Raw genomic sequence first — 19,740 nt, 5'->3', positions numbered from 1 at the left:
AACCAAGCTTTTTCCTCTGGTATACTGACTGCTCACTGTGTACCAACATCCCTGTTCGCCTGGATCAGCGGGTGCATGGGAAAAAATGACAAAAACCTGCTTCCTCCTCAATAAAACAAAGAATTTCTCTAAAATGGGTAGACAACAATGCAAAAAGCCAATGAAAGTCAAAAAATTGAGAGATCTCCAATAAGGATGCCTACTGCAATGGAAGCCTCCAATAAAATCAGAGAGAAATCAACAGAAATTAAATCCCAAAATAAAAACACAACAACCAATGACAGCCTGATCAAAAGAATCACTAACCTGGAAGGAAGCCATCAAAGAACCAACAATTGTATCAATGAAATTGAACATAATAATCTCTTACAGCATTCAGCTTTTGATAGTAGGCTTACTTGTTTGAAGAAAACAATAGACATCTCAAAAGAGATATGAATGAATTGCAGGTGAGTCAAGAAATAGAAGATCTCAACAACTGATTGACTAAGCTTAATGAAGTCTTGAAAAAAATGTAAGAAAAAATTCCAGGAAGCATCAAGAAAGTCAGAACTTGAACTGAAATCATACCTCAAGAGATGGACACAATGCAAAATAATACAATAAAAAGCAAAAATCAAATAGAAATTATATCACCCTCTCTAGAACCCCTCACTAGCACAGTTACTCATGAGGAAGGCAGAATCTATGACCTGGAAAATAAGACAGAAGAAATTGATCAAGAGGACAAAAACTTCAATAGGTTCAAAAAAATAAACAGAACACAAGGGAACTGTGGGATACCCTAAACAACCAAACATCTGGATCATGGGTATACCAGAAGGAAAGGAAATACAGGCTAGAGGCATAAGGGACATATTAAACAAAATTGTTGAAGAAAATTTTCCCAATCTCTCAAAAGAGAGACCCATCCAGATACAAGAAACCCAAAGAACACCAGACAGGACCAAAGAAGAAACTCTCCAAGGCACATTATAGTTAAAACTCTTAACAATGAAAACAAAGAAAGAGTGTTAAAAGCAAAAAGAGAGAAACAACTTGCAACATACAAAGTCAACTCCATTAGAATTACATCAGCTTTCTCAACAGAAACCTTGAAAGCCAGAAGGCCTGGAATAGAACACTTTAAAAATCTAAAAATCTAGGGCTTCCAACCCAAGCTACTTTACCCAGCAAAAGCATTCCTCATAACAAAAGATGAAAGCAAAAATTTCCATGAAAACAGTCAACTCTATGATTATATGAACACAAAGCCAATCCTACAGAGAATACTTCAGGGAATACTCCACACAGAACAGTCAACCAACCAATCTCAGGAGACAACAAGAAAAAGATCACAATAACCAAAAATAGATGAGGCCCTACCTAGTACAAAACACAAGACAACACCAAACCCCATAAAACAACTCATCATAGCAAGGACTACTTTAAATTCACAATAATAACCTCAAATATGAATGGTCTTAACTCAAACATCAGAAGACAAAAATTATCAGGGTGGATGAAAACAATGGACCCTGGACACCCTTGTTTTGTTCCGGAATTTAGTGGAAAAGCTTCAAGTTTTTCTCCATTAGGTTTGTCATAAACAGTTTTGTTTTTTTTTTTTAAATATTTTTTGTTCATTTTTTATTTATTTATTTGAGAGCGACAGACACAGAGAGAAAGACAGATAGAGGGAGAGAGAGAGAATGGGCGCGCCAGGGCTTCCAGCCTCTGCAAACGAACTCCAGACGCGTGCGCCCCCTTGTGCATCTGGCTAACGTGGGACCTGGGGAACCAAGCCTCGAACCGGGGTCCTTAGGCTTCACAGGCGAGCGCTTAACCACTGAGCCATCTCTCCAGCCCATAAACAGTTTTTATTATGTCGAGATATGTTCCTTCTATTCCCAGTTTCTATAATACTTTTACCATGAAAGGACGTGGGATTTTGTCAAATGCCTTCCCTGAATCTATTGACATGATCACATGACTTTTGTCCTCCACACCATTTATATGATGTGTTACATTTATCAATTTGTGTATGTTGAACCATTCCCTGCATCTATCCCTGGGATAAAGCCAATTTGGTCAGAATGAATAATCTTTTTGATATATTCTTGTATTCTGTTTGTCAATATTTTGTTCAGAATTTTTGCATCTATGTTCATGAGGGAAATAGGTCTGTAAGTATGAAGGTGATGCTGGCTTCACAGAAGGAGTTGGTATAATTCCTTCTTTTTCTATTTTATGGAAAAGTTGGAGAACCAGTGGTGTTAGTTCTTCTATGAAAGTCTAGTAAAATTCACCAGTACTGGAAGTCTTAGCTATACCAATAAGGCAAGAGACACACATAAAAGGGATTCAAATTGGAAAGGAAGAGATCAAATTATCACTATTTGAAAATGATATGATTCTATACATAAAAGACCCTAAAACCTCTACCAGCAAACTGTTAGAGCTGATAAACACTTTTAGCAATGTAGCAGGAGACAAATTAAATACACAGAAATCAGTAGCTTTCCTATATACTAACAACAAACATGTGGAAGATGAAATAATTGCCTCAAAAAAAAATAAATACAATAACTTGGAATAAACTTAATCAAGGAAGTAAAGTATCTCTACAATGACAACTTTAAAACACTCAAGCAAAAACTTACAGAAGACACAAGGAAATGACATTCCATGTTCTTGGATTGGAAGAATCAATATTGTGAAAATGTCAATCTTACCAAACGCAATCGAAACATTTAATGCAATCCCCATTAAAATTCTAATGGCATTCTTCACAGAAATAGAAAAAACAATCTTAAAATTCATTTGAAGCACAAAAAAACCTCGAATAGCCAAAACAATTTTGAGCAACAAAAATAAGGCTGGTGGTATCACCATACCTGATTTTAAGCAATATTACAATGCCATAGTAACAAAAACAGCATAGTATTGGCACAAAGATAGACATGCAGATCAACAAAACAGAATAGAAGACCTAAATATTAATCCAGGCAGCTACGTCATCTGAGTTTTGACAAAGACGCCAAAAATATTCATTGGAGAAAAGATAGCCTCTTCAACAAGTGGTACAGGGAAAAGTGGACATCTATATATAGAAAGATGAAAATAGATCCTTGTCTTTCTCCATGCAAAAGAATCAAATCCAAGTGGTTCAGGGACCTTAAATAACAGACCTGAAACTCTGAAATTGCTAGAGGAAAAGGTAGGGGAAACCCTTCAACATACTGGCATAGGTAAGGAATTTCTGAATACAATCCCAATTGCTCAAAAAATAAAACCACTAATCAACCACTGGAATCTTATGAAATTACAAAGCTTTTGCACAGCAAAGGACACTGTGAATAGAGCAAAGAGACAACCTACAGGATGGGAGAAAATCTTTGCCCGCTATACATATGACAGAAGATTAATATCCAGGATATACAAAGAACTCATAAAACAGAACAATAAGAATTCAAACAACCCAATTAAAAATGGGCTATGGAACTAAATAAATTTCTTCTCACTGGAAGAAATACAGATGGCATATAAACATCTAAAAAAGTGTTCTATATCCTTAGCCATCAGGAAAATGCAAATTAAAACTACCTTGAGATTCCATCTCTCTCCTGTCAGAATGGCTACTGTCAAGAAAACAAATGACAATAAATGTTAGCAAGGATGTGGTAAAAGGGAACCTTTCTAAACTGTAGATGGGAATGTAATCTGGTACAGCCATTATGGAAATCACTGTGGAGGTTCTTGGGACAGCTAAAAATAGACTTGCCATATGATCCAGCTATAGCACTCCTAGGCATATATTCTAATGACTCTTCTTACTACCATAGAGATACTTGCACAACCATGTTTACTGATCCTCTATTCATAATAGCTAGGAAATGGAACGAGCCTAGATGTCCATCCACAGTAGAATGGATAATAAAGATGTAGTACATTTATACAATGGAGTTCTATTCAGTGGTAAAGAAAAATGAAATTATGAAATTCACAGGAAAATGGACGGATCTGGAAAGGATTATACTAACTGAGGTAACCCAGATCCAGAAAGCCAAACGTTGCATGTTTTCTCTCATATGTGGATACTAGCTACAAATGTATAGACTTATATGTGAGCTGGAACCAAAAATCAGTAGCAGACACCCATAAGCTAGAAAAAGAGGGAGGAAGGAGAGGGAAGGACTCTAGGGCATGGTATTGTATATATGTAAGTAGAAGAACAGATTACAGGGAGGGGAAAGGCCTAAGATAAGTCAGGGGAAGAGACTATAAAAGAAGGGTGGGGGGAGGGTCAATCAAAATTCAAGATATTCTGAATAAGACATTTGAAAATCTACTTCCTTAAACAATGGCACATTCAGAAGCCATAGATTATTACTAGAAAACCTTCAGTGCCAGGGATGGGATGCCTTACAGTGAGTTGTTGGCCAGCAGGTCCATGTTGCCTCCAAAACATTACAGGCTATTGACAAGGCCCTTGATTTCCCATGAGAAAGAGATGGTAAGACCTTATTGCTGAAGACTTCAAATGCCTAAGCAGCAAAGTCACTGAGAAATTAAGCTGGTACTAAGCAGAAAACCTTCTCCCTGTAGCCCAGCCAACTGAAAACTGGAAATAGCTGTACTATATACAACCTTATGGGAGACAGAAGTAATCAGCAGTGAAAACAGTGGACACTGGAAGCCTCAAGTTTGGCCAGACAGGCAAAATGACTGAATGAGTTCAGTAGTGGCATGTCTGCTCTGGGGGAAAACTGCTCTCTAATTGGACTGAAGGCCCACTCTATGGGAAGGAATACATGCCTGATATTGAAAAACTAATCAAAAGCCTATGGCAGGTCATAAGCCTTAGAAGTATAAAGCCTGCCCTTGTCTAGATAAATCATATATTATTCTCACCAAATTGCCCTGAAAGCACTACACTTAATGTTCATATTCATAAATCACTGCTAATCTCACTTCTGGTTAGAGAAGCTTCTCTTTTCAGATAGCAATGGGATCAGATGGGATGACCCAAAAGGCAACATACTGCTGAGAAGAAGGGACAGAGGAGTGTCCAGCACTGAAACATCTCACACCCTCCAAGGCTCAGGGTCCTTTGCAGAAGAGGTGGCAGAAAGAATGTAAGAGCCAAAGGAAGGGTACCACTTCTTACATACAACTGTCTGAACAAAAATTGGCCTCAATATCCAAGACCCTGCAGTGCCTAGCAATATCTACACAAGACCCTCATAATAGGAGAAAAAGATGATGATATCAAATTAAAAGAGAGACTAATGGAAAGAGGGAGGGGATATGAGGGAGTGTAGAGTTATGCAAGGGAAAGCAGGGAGGGGAGGGAAATACCATGGAAAGTATAGAAGTTGTCAAATATATATATGTATGTATGTATGTATGTATACATATATTTGAAAATGGAGGGCTGGAGAGATGGCTTAGCGGTTAAGCGCTTGCCTGTGAAGCCTAAGGACCCCGGTTCGAGGCTTGGTTCCCCAGGTCCCACGTTAGCCAGATGCACAAGGGGGCGCACGCATCTGGAGTTCGTTTGCAGAGGCTGGAGGCCCTGGCGTGCCCATTCTCTCTCTCTCTCCCTCTATCTGTCTTTCTCTCTGTGTCTGTCGCTCTCAAATAAATAAATAAAAAATTTAAAAAAAAATAAAAAAAAAAGAAAGAAAATGGACCCTTCCATGTGCTGTCTTCAAGAAACACACCTCACCACGAAAGATAGCACCAGCTCAGGGTGAAAGGATGGAAAATGATATTCCAAGCAAATGGAAATAAAAAACAAGCAGGTGTTTTAATATGAATATCTGATAAAATAGACTTTAAACAAAAAGTAATCATAAAGGACAAAGAAGGCCACATCTTACCAACAGAATGATCAACATGAGCACATCACAATCATAAATACACATGTGCCAAACACATGTGCACCACAGTTTACAAATTAAAATCTACCTGACAACAAAACATAAATAAACACTAACACCATCATAGTTAAAGATTTCAATATTCTACTATCATCAATAGATCATCCAAGCAGAAAATCAACAGGGAAATAGAGGTCAACAACATTGTAGACCTAACAGACATCTAAGGAACTTTCCATACCAACTCTACAGAATATACATTTTCTCAGCAGCTCACAGAACCTTCTCCAATATTGACCATGATTCAGCCTTCATGAAGTCAGGAAAACTGAAGTAACTTCCTGCATCATGTCAGATCACAATGCTTTAAAGCTAGAAATTAACAACAAGAGATACATCAAGAACCCCACCAGGTCCTAGAGACTAGACAATATACTTTTATACAATGAATGGGCCATGGGAGAAATCAAAAAAGAAATGGTAAAATTCTTAGAATTGAATGATAATGAAAATATAACTTTTGCAGCCTGGTTCTCATTGCTAATAGAAATCACCCAACCAAGAGCAGTTTCTGGGAAAAAGAGATTTATTTTGGCTTACAGGCTCAAGGGAAAGCTCCATGATGGCAGGGGAAAACAATGGCATGAGCAGAGGGTGGACATCACCCCCTGGCCAACATAAGGTGGACCATAGCAACAGGAGGGTGTGCCAAACACTGGCAAGGGTACACTGGCTATAATACCCATAAGCCCACCCCCAACAATACACTCCCTCCAGGAGGCGTTAATTCCCAAATCTCCATCATCTGGGAACCTAGCATTCAGAACACCTAAGTTTATGGGGGACACCTGAATCAAACCACCACAATAACCTACCAAAACTTATGGGACACAATGAAGGCAATCCTAAGGGGAAAATTTATAGCAGCAAATGCCTTCATTACAAAGACAGAGAAATCCCAAATTAATAACCTAACTGTCCACCTAAAGACACTAAAAAACAAGAAGAATCCAGCCTGAAAAGTTCTAGATGGAAAAATATAATTGAAATGAGAGCAGAAATTAATTAATTGGAAACTAAGAAAACAATTAAGAAAATGACAAAACAAAGAGCTGTTCCTTTGAAAAAAATAAACAAGATTTACAAGTCCTGGCCAATTTGATCAATCAAAAAGAGAAGTCTCAAATTAACAAAATTGGAAATGAAAAAGGAGAGATCACAACATCAATGAAATTGGAAAAATCATTAGGGAATACTTTCAAAACCTTTAGTCCACAAAATTCAATAATCTGGAAGAAATACATGAATTCCTAGATACCTAACACCTACCAAAACTAAACTCACAGCAGATTAATCTCCTAAACAAACCTATCACATCCATGGAGATTGAAAAGATAATCAAAAACCTCCCCATAAACAAAAGTCTAAGACTAGATGACTTATCAGCCAAATTCTATCAAATCTTCTTTGAAGAACTGAAACCAATTTTTCAAAAACTGTTTCACATATTTAGAGACCAGGGAATCCTCCCCAACCACTTTCAAGAAGCTAGTATCACCCTAATACCAAAACCAGAGAAAGATGTATCAAGAAAATAAAACTACAGGCCTATATCCCTGAGGAAGTTAGATGAAAAGATCCTGAACAAAATCCTTGCAAACCGAATTCAACAACACATCAAAAGCATTATCCACTTTGATCAAGGAGGCTTCATTCCAGGGATGCAGGGATGGTTCAACATATGGAAACTGATCAATTTAATATACCACATAAATAAACTGAACAATAAGAACCACATGATCATCTCAATTGATGCACAGAAGGGCTTTGACAAAATATAATACCTCTTCATGATCAAAATGCTGGAAAGAATAGGCATGGAAGGTTTATATCTCAGCACAATAAAGGTCATATATAAAACACCTAAAGCCCAAGTAATATTTAGTGGGGAAACACTCAAGGAGCTCCCACTGAGACTGGGAAAGAGACAGGGTTGCCCACTGTCACCACTGATGTTCAACACAGTACTAGAAGTACTAGCCCAAGCAGTAAGACAGGAGAAAAAAAGGGGGATTCAAATTGAAAAGGAAGAAGTCAAGCTAGAACTCTGGGCAGATGACATGACCATGTACATAAGAAACCTGAAAGTCTCCATGTCAAAAGTTCTAAAGGTGATTAATTCTTCAGTAACATGGCAGAACACAAAATCGATGCACAAAAATCAATAGCCTTTCTATATGCAAAGGACAAATATACAGAGAAATAAATCAGTAAGGCTGTCCCATTTTCAACAGCAACAAAAAAATTTAAATACTTAGAAAAATACTAACCAAGGATATGAAAGAACTATATAATTAAAACATTAAAAACTCAAGAAACAAATCAAGGAGGACTTGAGAAGATGAAAAGACCTCCCACGTGCCTGAGTAAGTAGAATTAATATTATGAAAAGTATTTAATGCAATATCAATAAAAATCCCAGCATCATTCTTCACATAGATTGAAAAATTATCTCAAAACTCATATGGAATAAGATCAGGCCTCATTTGTCCAAACATATCCTCAGCAAAAAAACAAAACAAAACAAAAAAAGCCCTCTAGAAATATCACCATACCCGATCTAAAGCTATATTACAAAGCCAGAGTAACAAAAACACCATGGTACTAGAATAAAAACAGAAACACAGACCGCTGGAAAAGGACTGAAGACCCAGACCTTTGGTCAAGTAACTACAACTACTTGATCTTTGCCAAAGTGCCAATAATGTAGACTGAAGAAAAGACAGTATCTTCAACAAATGGTGTTAGACAAACTGGATGACCATATGTAGAAAAAAGAAATTAGACCCATTCATCTCACCATACAAAAAAATCAAGTCCAAAAGAATTAAAGACCTCAACAGAAGACCTAAAACTCTTCAATTACTGGAAGAAAAACTAAGAGGTACACTCCATGTTACAGGACTGGGAAAAGACTTCCTAAACAAAACCCCAGTAGCCCAGGAAATTAAACAACCAATCAACCAGTGGGATTTCATGAAGCTAAAAAGCTTTTGCACAGACAAACATACCATAAGCAGACCAATAGATTACCCACTGAATGGGAGAAAATCTTTGCCATGTATACCACTGACAGAAGCCTAATATCTAGAATCTACAAAGAATTCAAAAAAAAAAAAAAAACAGTAAAAAAACAAATCAAACAAAAGTGGAGCAGAGAATTGAATAGGGAGTTCTCAAGAGAAGAAATAAAAATTGCTAACACACACTTAAGGAAATGTTCAACATCCTTAACCATTAGGGAAATGCAAATTAAAACAACTATGAGATTCCACCTTACTTCAGTAACAATAGCAAACATTAAAAAATCCAATGAAAACAAATTTTGGCAAAGATGTGGAGAAACAGGAATACTCATACACTATTGGACCATGAAGAGACCTGGTTAGAATCTGAAGAATTCCAGTTCCCAGACAGTTAGCCCATCTAGTACTAGAAGGCACTACATGAGCATCTTGGGAAAAGTGGCCAACATCTGTCTGAGCAACTTCAAGGTCTAAGCTACTCAGAAGCAAACAACCTGACATGATGCTCACATAAATGCAATAGTGGCACATAGCCACAGTGGGAAACCAACTGCTCTTGGATTAGCTAACTCAGTAGAAAGGAAACCATATCTGGAATTGGGAAACAAGTCAGAATCATATCAAGATAACAATTTTTCGGGCTGGAGAGATGGCTTAGCAGTTAAGCGCTTGCCTGTGAAGCCTAAGGACCCCGGTTCGAGGCTCGGTTCCCCAGGTCCCACGTTAGCCAGATGCACAAGGGGGCGCACACATCTGGAGTTCGTTTGCAGAAGCTGAAAGCCCTGGTGTGCCCATTCTCTCTCTCTCCCTCTATCTGTCTTTCTCTCTGTGTCTGTCGCTCTCAAATAAATAAATTAAAAAAAAAAAAGATAACAATTTTTCTTTCCAATTTTCAAGTTCCCACTAATCTTGGGCTACATTCTTTAAATTCTCTCTAAATTAATGATTATACCATTTAAATGGTTCTTACTTCACTCTCTGTTGGAGAATCTACTTCTCTTTTTCATATGGGAACAGGATCTGAAGAGATAAATGACCCAGCACACTTCACCCTGGCCCCATCTGAAACCACTGAGGCATTGGGGACATGAGAAAGACTGCTACTTTCTTGGTGAACCTGGTATCAGCACAAGGGTGAAGGAGATAGAGACACTGAGGACACACCACACCCACCAAAGCAGAGATTCAGAGGCTACCAAGAGCCTATCACTGAAGTAGACTTAAAATGCACCCAATATGGCTCAAGGGATTTGGCAGAAGAGGGGATGGAAAGATTGTTAGAGCTACAAGCTGAGACATTATACACAGAGACATTGCCTCTCCCCCATAACTGACTGTTGCTCCCACAATGCATGACCCACAATCCCCATGGGGTTGACCTTCATCCCCAATGAGGATGGCCTCTTCAGAAAAGGGGCAAGGATGAGGGTAACGATGGTACCAACATGTGTTGTTTACATACTAAGTATGTACATATCTAATAAAATTAAATTTTAAAAAACTGAAAACATTCCTTGTACTCTATCTGATCATAAGGGGAGAGAGAGAGAGAATGGGCATACCAGGATCTCTAGCCACTGCTAATGAACTCCTGACCCATGTCCCACCATGTGTATCTGGCTTCCATGGGTTCTGGGGAATCAAACGTGGGTCCTCAGGCTTCTCAGGTAAGCACCCTAACCACTAAGCAATCTCTCCAGTCCTACAATCTAGTTTTATTTAACAATTAAAAAAAGAAATTATGAAATTTGCAGGGAAATGGATCTATCTGCAAATTATTATACTAAGTAAGGTAACCCAGGCCCAGAAAGTCAAATGCTACATGTTCTATCTCATATGTGGATCCTACCTAAAAATATTTAGTTTTTGTGTAAGTTGGAATAACAATCAGTGGGTAGAGGCCAGGAAGCTAGAAAGGGGTTATAAAGGAAGGAGGAGAGGAGAGAGCTTAAGGGGAGGGTATTGTAAACATGTAAGTAAAGTGACAGATTACTAAGAGTGGAATGGTTTAAGTGGGATGCTGGGAATGGATAGAATAAAGGAAGGGTGGGAGGAGGGTTAATCAAACTTCAAGTTCTTATGAATAAGCCATGTGTAAACCTACTCCTTTGCTGGCCATCAATATATGTTTTTTTAAAAAGAGACAGTGAATATGGGCAGAAGTATCCTATGGATAATGGTATGCCCAGAAGCCATAGATTATTACTAGAAAAATTTCAGTGCCCGGGATAGTATAACTTCCAGTGAGTTGTTAGCCATGGAGGTCCCTGATGCCCCCAAAATATTATAGGCCACTGCCAAGTCTCTTTGTACCCACCAGAACAACAGGGTAAGACCCTATTTTCGAAGACTCTACATGCTTGAGTGGCAAGTCATAGAGAAATCAAGCTGGACATTAGCTTGTTGACAAGCTGTCAGAAAACTACACGGAGATGTGCTTGCATGCAGCCTTTAGGACATCATCAAAAGTGTTAAAAGCAGTGGATCCTGCAAGTCTTAATGCTGGCCAAACAGCCAAATGTGCCAACTGGTGTAATGAGGCCCACTCCATGAAAGAGAATACATGCCTCGTACTGAATACCAAGTCAAAAGCCTATGCCTAGGGAGGCCATGAGCCATAGGGGAGTAATACCTGCTGTTGTCTGGCTAACTGCATATATTATGGTCACTAAACTGCCCCCAAAGCACTTTTTAAGTGTGTATGCTTATGCCCATATATTAATTTTACTCCCCTGTTTGGCTAGAGAAGCTTCTCTTTTCAGATGGCAGTAACCACTGAGGTAACTCAAAAGTCACCATAGTGCTGAAAAATGACAGGGAGTGTTCAGCATTCAGTCATCTCTATTATACTCTCAGGCTGAGGAGCCATTACAAAAGAGGTGACAGAAAGTCTTTAAGAGCCAAAGGAAAGGTAGAGTTGCTTACAGTGCGTTCTACAAGAGACAAAATGTCTTGATATTCATGACCTCACAATGCCTGACACTAGCAACACAAGACTTTCATGACAGGAGAAAAAGATGGTGACATCAAAATAGAAGAGACAAATTCTAAAGAAGGGATTCAATGGAGGGTAGGTTAGAGAGGGGGCAAATGTGGGTTGGTGTGGGAATTATCAGGGTCTACTGTCTATATTTATGGAAGCTGTCAATAAAATTTTTTTAAGTATGTGTAAACTGAAGCTACTATTGTGAAACTTGGATTTGTCAAAGGAAGTTCTGAAAGTAGCTTGCTGCTATACTTGAGAAATAAGTTCCACGTGCATAATTGTATTATTTATTATCAGTTTCATAATAATCTTGAAGTTTTAGATAACATTTGCACTCTATGTTTTATATGCACATTCAAGCAGCACAATAACAGTTGACACAAGTTTATAACTAACCCAACTGTAAACAGAAGATCTGGATGTCTGCATTTCATTGTGTTATCTATTTATACATTTTGATCTTGAGCTTATGGTATTTGGCAAATATCCTATTTCAGCTAACAACAATTTAAAAATGCATGTAAATCCTTAACAAAAGACAAACAGTATTTCCTTAGCAAAGCAACTTGATTTCTTATTAGATCATCTAATTTTTCAAAATATTCAATATAAGGACTCAGAGGACAGTATTTGTCTTCCTAAGCAATAGGCTCCTCAATTGAAAGTATGATAAAAGGGAAGTTTTCTGAAAAAAAAAGTGATACTACTGAATGAACTTTGAATTATTTTTAATTACCAAATAATATAAGTTAAGGAAAAATACAAAGAGAGAGATGTTACTTTTTATAAATTTTATTTAGTTGGGATCATTTATACTTACAGAGTGTTTAAATTCATTTAACTGAATTTGGAGGTTCTGAGCTTTGTCAAGCTCTTTCTTCATTTCATTCACATTTCGTTTGAATTCTGTAACCTCCAGGCGCAGTGAGCGGCGCTCTACTTCTGCAGCATGCAGCCTTTGTGTAAATCCAAATATTTGCTTTTGTAATGATGCCGTGCTTTTCTGTGGTTAAATGAGAGCAAGTTTATGAGCACTAACCACAGGTTTGTCAATAAGTTGATAGCAATATTCATCTTACTAATAATTTGGCTTATTATTAAATAAACACCTAAGAAATTTTCCAAATGGCAAGAACAAAATATGAAAATTTTTGTATACTACATAATTCTGTCATAGTGCACTTGTATACAATAGTATATTTAAAACTAATGCCAGGATTTATTCAATGGGAATTTAATGTATTAAAAGTTTGCATGAAATTTAAGTACATTCATATAAAACTAATATAAACTATAAATAATTCTGATTCAGATATAAATCTACAAGACCAAAATCACTATTACATGAAATTTCATACATACCATAATGGGCATATGGCCACGCAAACCATGTTTCAGAGCCAATGTGTTTAGTTTGTGGAGTCCACGAGCCAGCCTCTGAACAAGGGAATCTTTTTCCACATATGTAATACTCCTGCCACAGTTCATAGATATGCTTTTCATTGCCAGACTAATTTTATCCATTAGTTTTGCAAAGGAATTCTTGGCTGCACCTATAAGTAAATGTCCACAAATTCTGGAATTTGGATCTTTAAAAAAAAAAAGAAAAATATGAGTTGTTTCTATTGTTAATTTCACAACATTTCTGATCACAATATAAAGAAAACAATTAATTATATAATTCTCTTTCACCTGTAGTAATTTATTTGAAAAGTCTCTTCTTATGGTAGCTTTCATGTATGTCCCTAATTGACTGAGGTGTTTTATTAGTGCTTGTAAATTGGGTCTCTAGCTGCCTGGCTGGAGGAGGTGTCACTAGGGAAGGATCCTGGAGTCCAACCCTAAAGAGTGTGTTTGGGGGAGGATCTAATTTACAGCTCAAAGGTATGTGGAGTAGCCCAAGTTCTGGGGGGTTGGGGGGGAAGGCTGCTGTTTGCTGCCTGTATGGGCTTATTGCTGGCCAAACAGCCAAATGTGCCAACTGGTATAATAGTCACATGAGGTTTGCTGGCTGGTAATTATTTCTCTCTGCTTGGATGTATAGAAGCAGCTTCTTCCACCACGGATGGAATGCCCCCCCCCACACACACACACACACTCTGGATCTGTAAGCTTTTATTTAAAGCTTACAGATATAAAAATCCCTTCTTTCCCTAAACTGTGTATGGTTTGGGTGTTCATCCCACCAAGCTACAATACTTTCTCATTAATTTTTAACATGAAAAGAGGAATACAAAACATAGTTCACATACTAAACAGTGTATCCGAAGAAAATTTATATGCGTTTATAGTATGCTATTCACATGGAATACATACTAAAAAGTTATCTTTCTTTTCTTTGTTCTAAAACCTAACATAAATCTACTTGATATTTACAAGTACTGCAACATGTTACCTTCATGCTACACTATTTATGTTCTCAAACAAGAAAATATGATTTATGTTATTTGATGGCAATTTAAATTCTACAACTACAGTCACATATTTCCCCGCAGGATTTCAGTAATCGTCCTTCTCATTTAACGGACTTAAGGTCCCAGCATATCCAACATGGTCTGCTTGCTGCAAGATTATCAGGTCTGTAATTAATAATTGTGTTTAATGTTGATAAATAAAATTGTCAGTACTCTTTCTACTAATTGGTGTTGCAGATAATGGTAAATAGATTTATTTATGCCTTCATAACAGTCATGTAATTTAGCTTTCTCTATTCTAGGCAGGTCTTAAATCTGTCATTATTTGTCTCATGATAGTAGCCACATAAAAGGACAAGCTTAGAAAGATTATGTAAATTAAATTTCAGCAGTAAACCATTCTACATTTCCAGCACCTCTGCTGTGGAAGTTAATTTAAATCTTGTTTTACATCATAAACACAAAAATAAATTAGACACTTTCACCAAGAAAACCTGTATGTACAAATGTGAGATTATATCAGTTCAACATTAAACAGCAACATTGAACAGGGAGGTGATAAATAGTTTTCTGTGGTACAGTTAACTGCCTAACAAGTACTGTATATTCAAAAATTTAAACTGTAGCCAGGCATAATGTTGTACATGCTTAATCCCAGCATTTGAGGCAGAGGCAAGAAGATCACTGTTAGTTCGAGGCCAACCTGGGACTACAGGGTGAGTGCCAGGTCAGCCTGGGCTAGAGTGAGAGCCTACTTTGGAAAAAAACGGTATTAAATTTCTTTTATTTTTCAATGTATAAAGAAAGAAAGATAAGTTTTTCATTTGCTGTACACATTAAATTTTTAAAACTACATTGCTTCAGAGCAAAACATAAAATAAAAATTATTAAATGGATAAAAGTATATAAAATTTATTTCTAAGAACATTACTAGGGAGTAAACCCAGGACCTTCTGCATGTCAGCCTCTAAAGAGGAGAATTAATATATAATGGCAGGAATTTTGCACTCAGTGGTACAGAGGTCCCCAGGTAAACTACAGACTGTGACAAAAACTGTGGAATCTTTCATTGGTACAAATTGGATTCGTCACAGATTTACCAAATCAAGAATTCCAGACAAAGTGTTTCAGCCTAGTCCTGAAGATCGTGAAAAATATGGTGGAGATCCACATCACCCTCATAAACTGCATGCTGTTACCAGAATAAGAAGTATAAAAGGGCGTCCATACTGGGAAAAGGATACAATAAAGATGCTTGGACTAGAAAAAGCACATACGCCTCAAGTTCATAAGAATATTCCTTCAGTGAATGCAAAACTAAAAGTGGTTAAACACTTGATAAGTATCAAGCCCCTGAAGCTGCCACAAGAACTTCCCACAGAAGATAGGCAGAATTAACATTGTGAAGATGAAAATCCTACCAAAGGCAATATATAGATTTAACGCAATTCCAATTAAAATCCCTATAGTGTTCTTCACAGAGAAAGAAAAAATGATCTCAAATTTCATATGGAAAGGCAGAAGGCCTTGTATTTCCAAACATATCCTCAGCAAAAGAAATACCTCTGGTGGCATCACCATACCTGATCTAAAGCTATACTACAAAGCCATAGTAATAAAAACAGCATTGTACTGGCATAAAAACAGGAGTATAGACCAATGAAGTAGACTTGAGGACCCAGATTTTGGGTCAAGCAACTATAGCTACTTGATATTCGACAAAGGCCTGAACAATATAGGCTGGAAAAAAGATAGCATCAACAAATGGTGCTGGACAAACTGGATAACCACATGCAGGAAACTAAAACTTGACCCACACATTTCACCATGCACTACACTCAAATCCAAATGGATCAAAGACCTCAACATAAGACCAGAATCTCGAATACTACTGGAAGAAAATTTAGGAAGTACTTTCTATGATATAAGAATGGAAAAAGACTTCCTGAACAAAACCCAAGTGGCTCAAGTTCTTAAACAGTCACTCAACCAATGGGATCATATGAAGCTGAAGAGTTTCTTTACAGACAAGCATATAATAAGCAAAACCCATAGAATACCCACAGAATGGGAGAAAATATTTGCAGGTTATCCAACTGATAGAGGCCTTATCTCTAGAATTTACAAAGTACTCAAAAGTCTAAACAATAAGACAAATACTCCACTCACAAAATGGGGCACAGAGTTGAACAGGCAGTTCACAGAGGAAGATATACAAATGGCAAACACACACTTAAGAAAATGTTCATCATCCCTAATCATCAGAGAAATACAAATTAAAACAACTATGAGATTCCACCTTACCCCAATAAGGATAGCCAAGATCAAAAAATCAAATGAAAATAGATGCTGGCGAGGATGTGGAGAAGCAGGGACACTCATTCACTGTTGGTGGGAATGCAGGATGGTACAACCACTTTGGAAAGCAATATGGAGACTCCTGAAAAAGCTGACTATAGAAATACCAACACACCCAGTTATACCCTTACTGGGCATCTACCCTAAATCTTCAAATCACAGGCCAGAGAGATTTGCTCAACCATGTTTGTAGCGGCTCAATTCGTAATAGCTAAAAGCTGGAATCAACCCAGATGTCCATCATTAGAAGAATGGATAACAAAGATGTGGTATATCTACACAATGGAATTCTATACAGCAGTAAGAAAAAATGACATAAAGAAATTTGAGGAAAAATGGTTGAACCTGGAACAGATCATTCTCAGCAAACTTACCCAATCACAGAAAAAAAACTCGACACATAGTCTCACTCATCTACAACACCTAACCTGAATCTACCCAAGATACCTTACATACCCAGCAAGCACCTCATGGACTAGACAATAGGATGGATGGGGAGAGCGGGAAGGGCAACGAAGGGTGGAAAACAGTAATCTGGACCCAAACGGCAATGGTACCATAAAATTCTACTTCCTAAAAGACAGACCAAATGGCTGAACCTTCACTAGACTCTTACAGGAAACACCTGAACCACAAGACACTGGAGAGGGTAGGATCAAGACTAACCTAAATCTTCTACATCTTCCCTCCCTCCCTCTCCCCCTTTCCCCTCTCTCTTTCTCCTCTCTAACTCTTCTATATTATTTATGTTTTTCCTCAATTTCTTAGTGGGCACTGACCTGTAACCCCCACTTCCAGCTTGGGCCTACCATCCACAATGAGCTTTTGATCAGAGAAATCTACAAGGTTTCCCACAACAATGAAAGACTTCTGTCAGAGTACTTGATGACTCACCAAAGGCCAGTGGTAAGACCCTATTGCTGAAGACTCCATACGCAGCTGACACGTAAAATGGAATGACATGGCTGGAAGCCAGGAGAGAGTCAGTCCCCAGACAGTCAGCGTGTCTAGTTCCAGGAGGCACTACATAGGCGACTGGGGGAAATGACCAAGATCTGTCCAAGCAACTCATTGTCTAACCTAATTAGCAACAAATAACCAGATGTGATGCCCATACAAGTGCAATAGTGGCACACAGCCATGGTGAGGAACCAACTGCTCTTGATTTGGCTAACTGATCCCTTCAGTGGTACAAGACCCATAGCTGGAGCTGGGAAACAAGTCAGAACCATACCCAAACATAAGCCCACTCTCCAGTATCAAGCTACCATCAATCATGGGGTACAAGAGAGCCTACACCTATCAAACTCTCTATCAAAAAAGTAAGTGTTATCTCAATTTTCCGGGTGCTAACTTACTCTCCGTTGGAGAATCTGCTTCTCTTTTGCAGACTGATGCAGATCCTAAGGAGAGAGCTACCCCAACATACCTCAAAAGGAGCCCAACTGAAACTAAGGACAATTGGCGAAACAAGCAAGGGTGATGTTTTCCTGTGAACCGGATACCAGCACAAAGGGGAAGGAGACCAACGCAGAGAAAAATCAACTCCTATCAAATCAGAGAGCCAGAGCCTCAGAGGCCCCCAACACCTCAGCACTGAAGCAGACCAAAAATGAACCCAACATGGCTCAGGGAAATTTTGCGGAAGAGGGGGCGGAAAGAATGTCAGAGTCACATGTTGGGTCATGATTTGCAGAGACATTTATCATACCAATAACTGTGGGCTAGCTCCACAATGCACGACCCATTTATATCAACAAGGAGGGTCCAATGGGAGGGGGTAGATCATAGATGAGCCTAAACAATGGTACCAAACTGCCTGTATTTGCTGAAAAGAAAACTAATAAATTGAATTAAAAAAAAAAAAACAAGTATAAAAGGGTGTCCATACTGGGAAAAGGATACAATAAAGATGCTTGGACTAGAAAAAGCACATATGCCTCAAGTTCATAAGAATATTCCTTCAGTGAATGCAAAACTAAAAGTGGTTAAACACTTGATAAGTATCAATCACCTAGTAGCACAGGAAATTAGATCAACATTCAACCACTGGGAACTCATCAAACTAAAAAGCTACTATACAGATAATCAAACCAGCAACAGAATCAATAAACAACCCAAAGAATGGGAGAAAATCTTCACCAGCCTCCAACAAAGGTCTAGTACCCAGAATGTATAAAGAACTCAAAACACTAAACAATAAAAAAAAAAACTAGTCAATATCTAGGAATTGGAATCAGCCCAGGCGTCCATCAACTGATGAACAGATAATGAAGGTTTGGTACATTTACACAATGGAATTCTATTCAGTGGTAATAATAAATGAAATCTGCAGCAAAATGAATGGGGTTGGAAAATACCATCCTAAAGTAAGATCATGCAGGAACAAAAACACAAACACATGTACTCCCTCATTTGTGGTTCCTAACTGGGATCAATTGGAAATGTGTTCAAACAGTATTAAAGCATCTGAAATGTGGGCACTGGGCTGGAGAGGTGGCTCAGCAGTTAGAGAACTTGCCTGCAAAGCAATTCCCCAGTACCCATGTAAAGCTAAATACACAAAGTGGTATATGTATCCAGGGTCCCTTTGCAATGGCTAGACACCCTGGCATGCCCATTCTCATTTCTACCCCCACCCACCCACTCCTTGCAAATAATTTTTTTAAAAACAGAAATATGGGCATAAAACTAGAATGAAACCAGGAGACAGAAGAAAATAGGGAGAGAAGAGGAGGAATAACTTGACAGGTTGATGGCAGGATAGAATATGGGGGCTAGGAAGGACATGGAGGGGTAGAGATAGCAAGGGTAGGGAGGGAATAATACTAAGGTTAAGACAACATGAATAAGTTCCATAGAAACCCTCCTTGTGACTAACATTACAGAAGATACAATCACCAATAAAGGGGGAGGGAGGACAGTTCAGCTAGAAGGTGAGAAAAGCTTAACCACAAAACCATGAACTCTGGTTGGTGAATCCCAGGCCCACAATTCAGTAACCCCCACAGTAAGCTGTTGGCCCAGGCTAC

The 19,740-nt window shown here is 38.1% G+C and overlaps 1 protein-coding gene across 6 annotated transcripts in view; it reads right to left on the bottom strand.

The window, feature by feature from the left end:
• Positions 1 to 19,740, bottom strand: part of Ccdc171 (coiled-coil domain containing 171) — a 553,592-nt gene that overhangs the window by 231,127 nt on the left and 302,725 nt on the right. For all 6 annotated transcript variants that reach the window (XM_045160095.1, XM_045160091.1, XM_045160110.1 and 3 more), the window contains 2 exons: positions 13,299 to 13,525; positions 12,757 to 12,939 (listed from right to left, as the gene is read on the bottom strand). In XM_045160095.1, coding sequence (XP_045016030.1) covers positions 12,757 to 12,939; positions 13,299 to 13,525 — 410 coding nt within the window. The remainder of the gene's footprint in view (positions 1 to 12,756; positions 12,940 to 13,298; positions 13,526 to 19,740) is intronic.

The sequence above is a fragment of the Jaculus jaculus genome, chromosome 1, assembly GCF_020740685.1.
Source record: "Jaculus jaculus isolate mJacJac1 chromosome 1, mJacJac1.mat.Y.cur, whole genome shotgun sequence".
Lineage (NCBI taxonomy): Eukaryota > Metazoa > Chordata > Mammalia > Rodentia > Dipodidae > Jaculus > Jaculus jaculus.
This window is presented reverse-complemented; position numbering and strand designations above follow the sequence as displayed.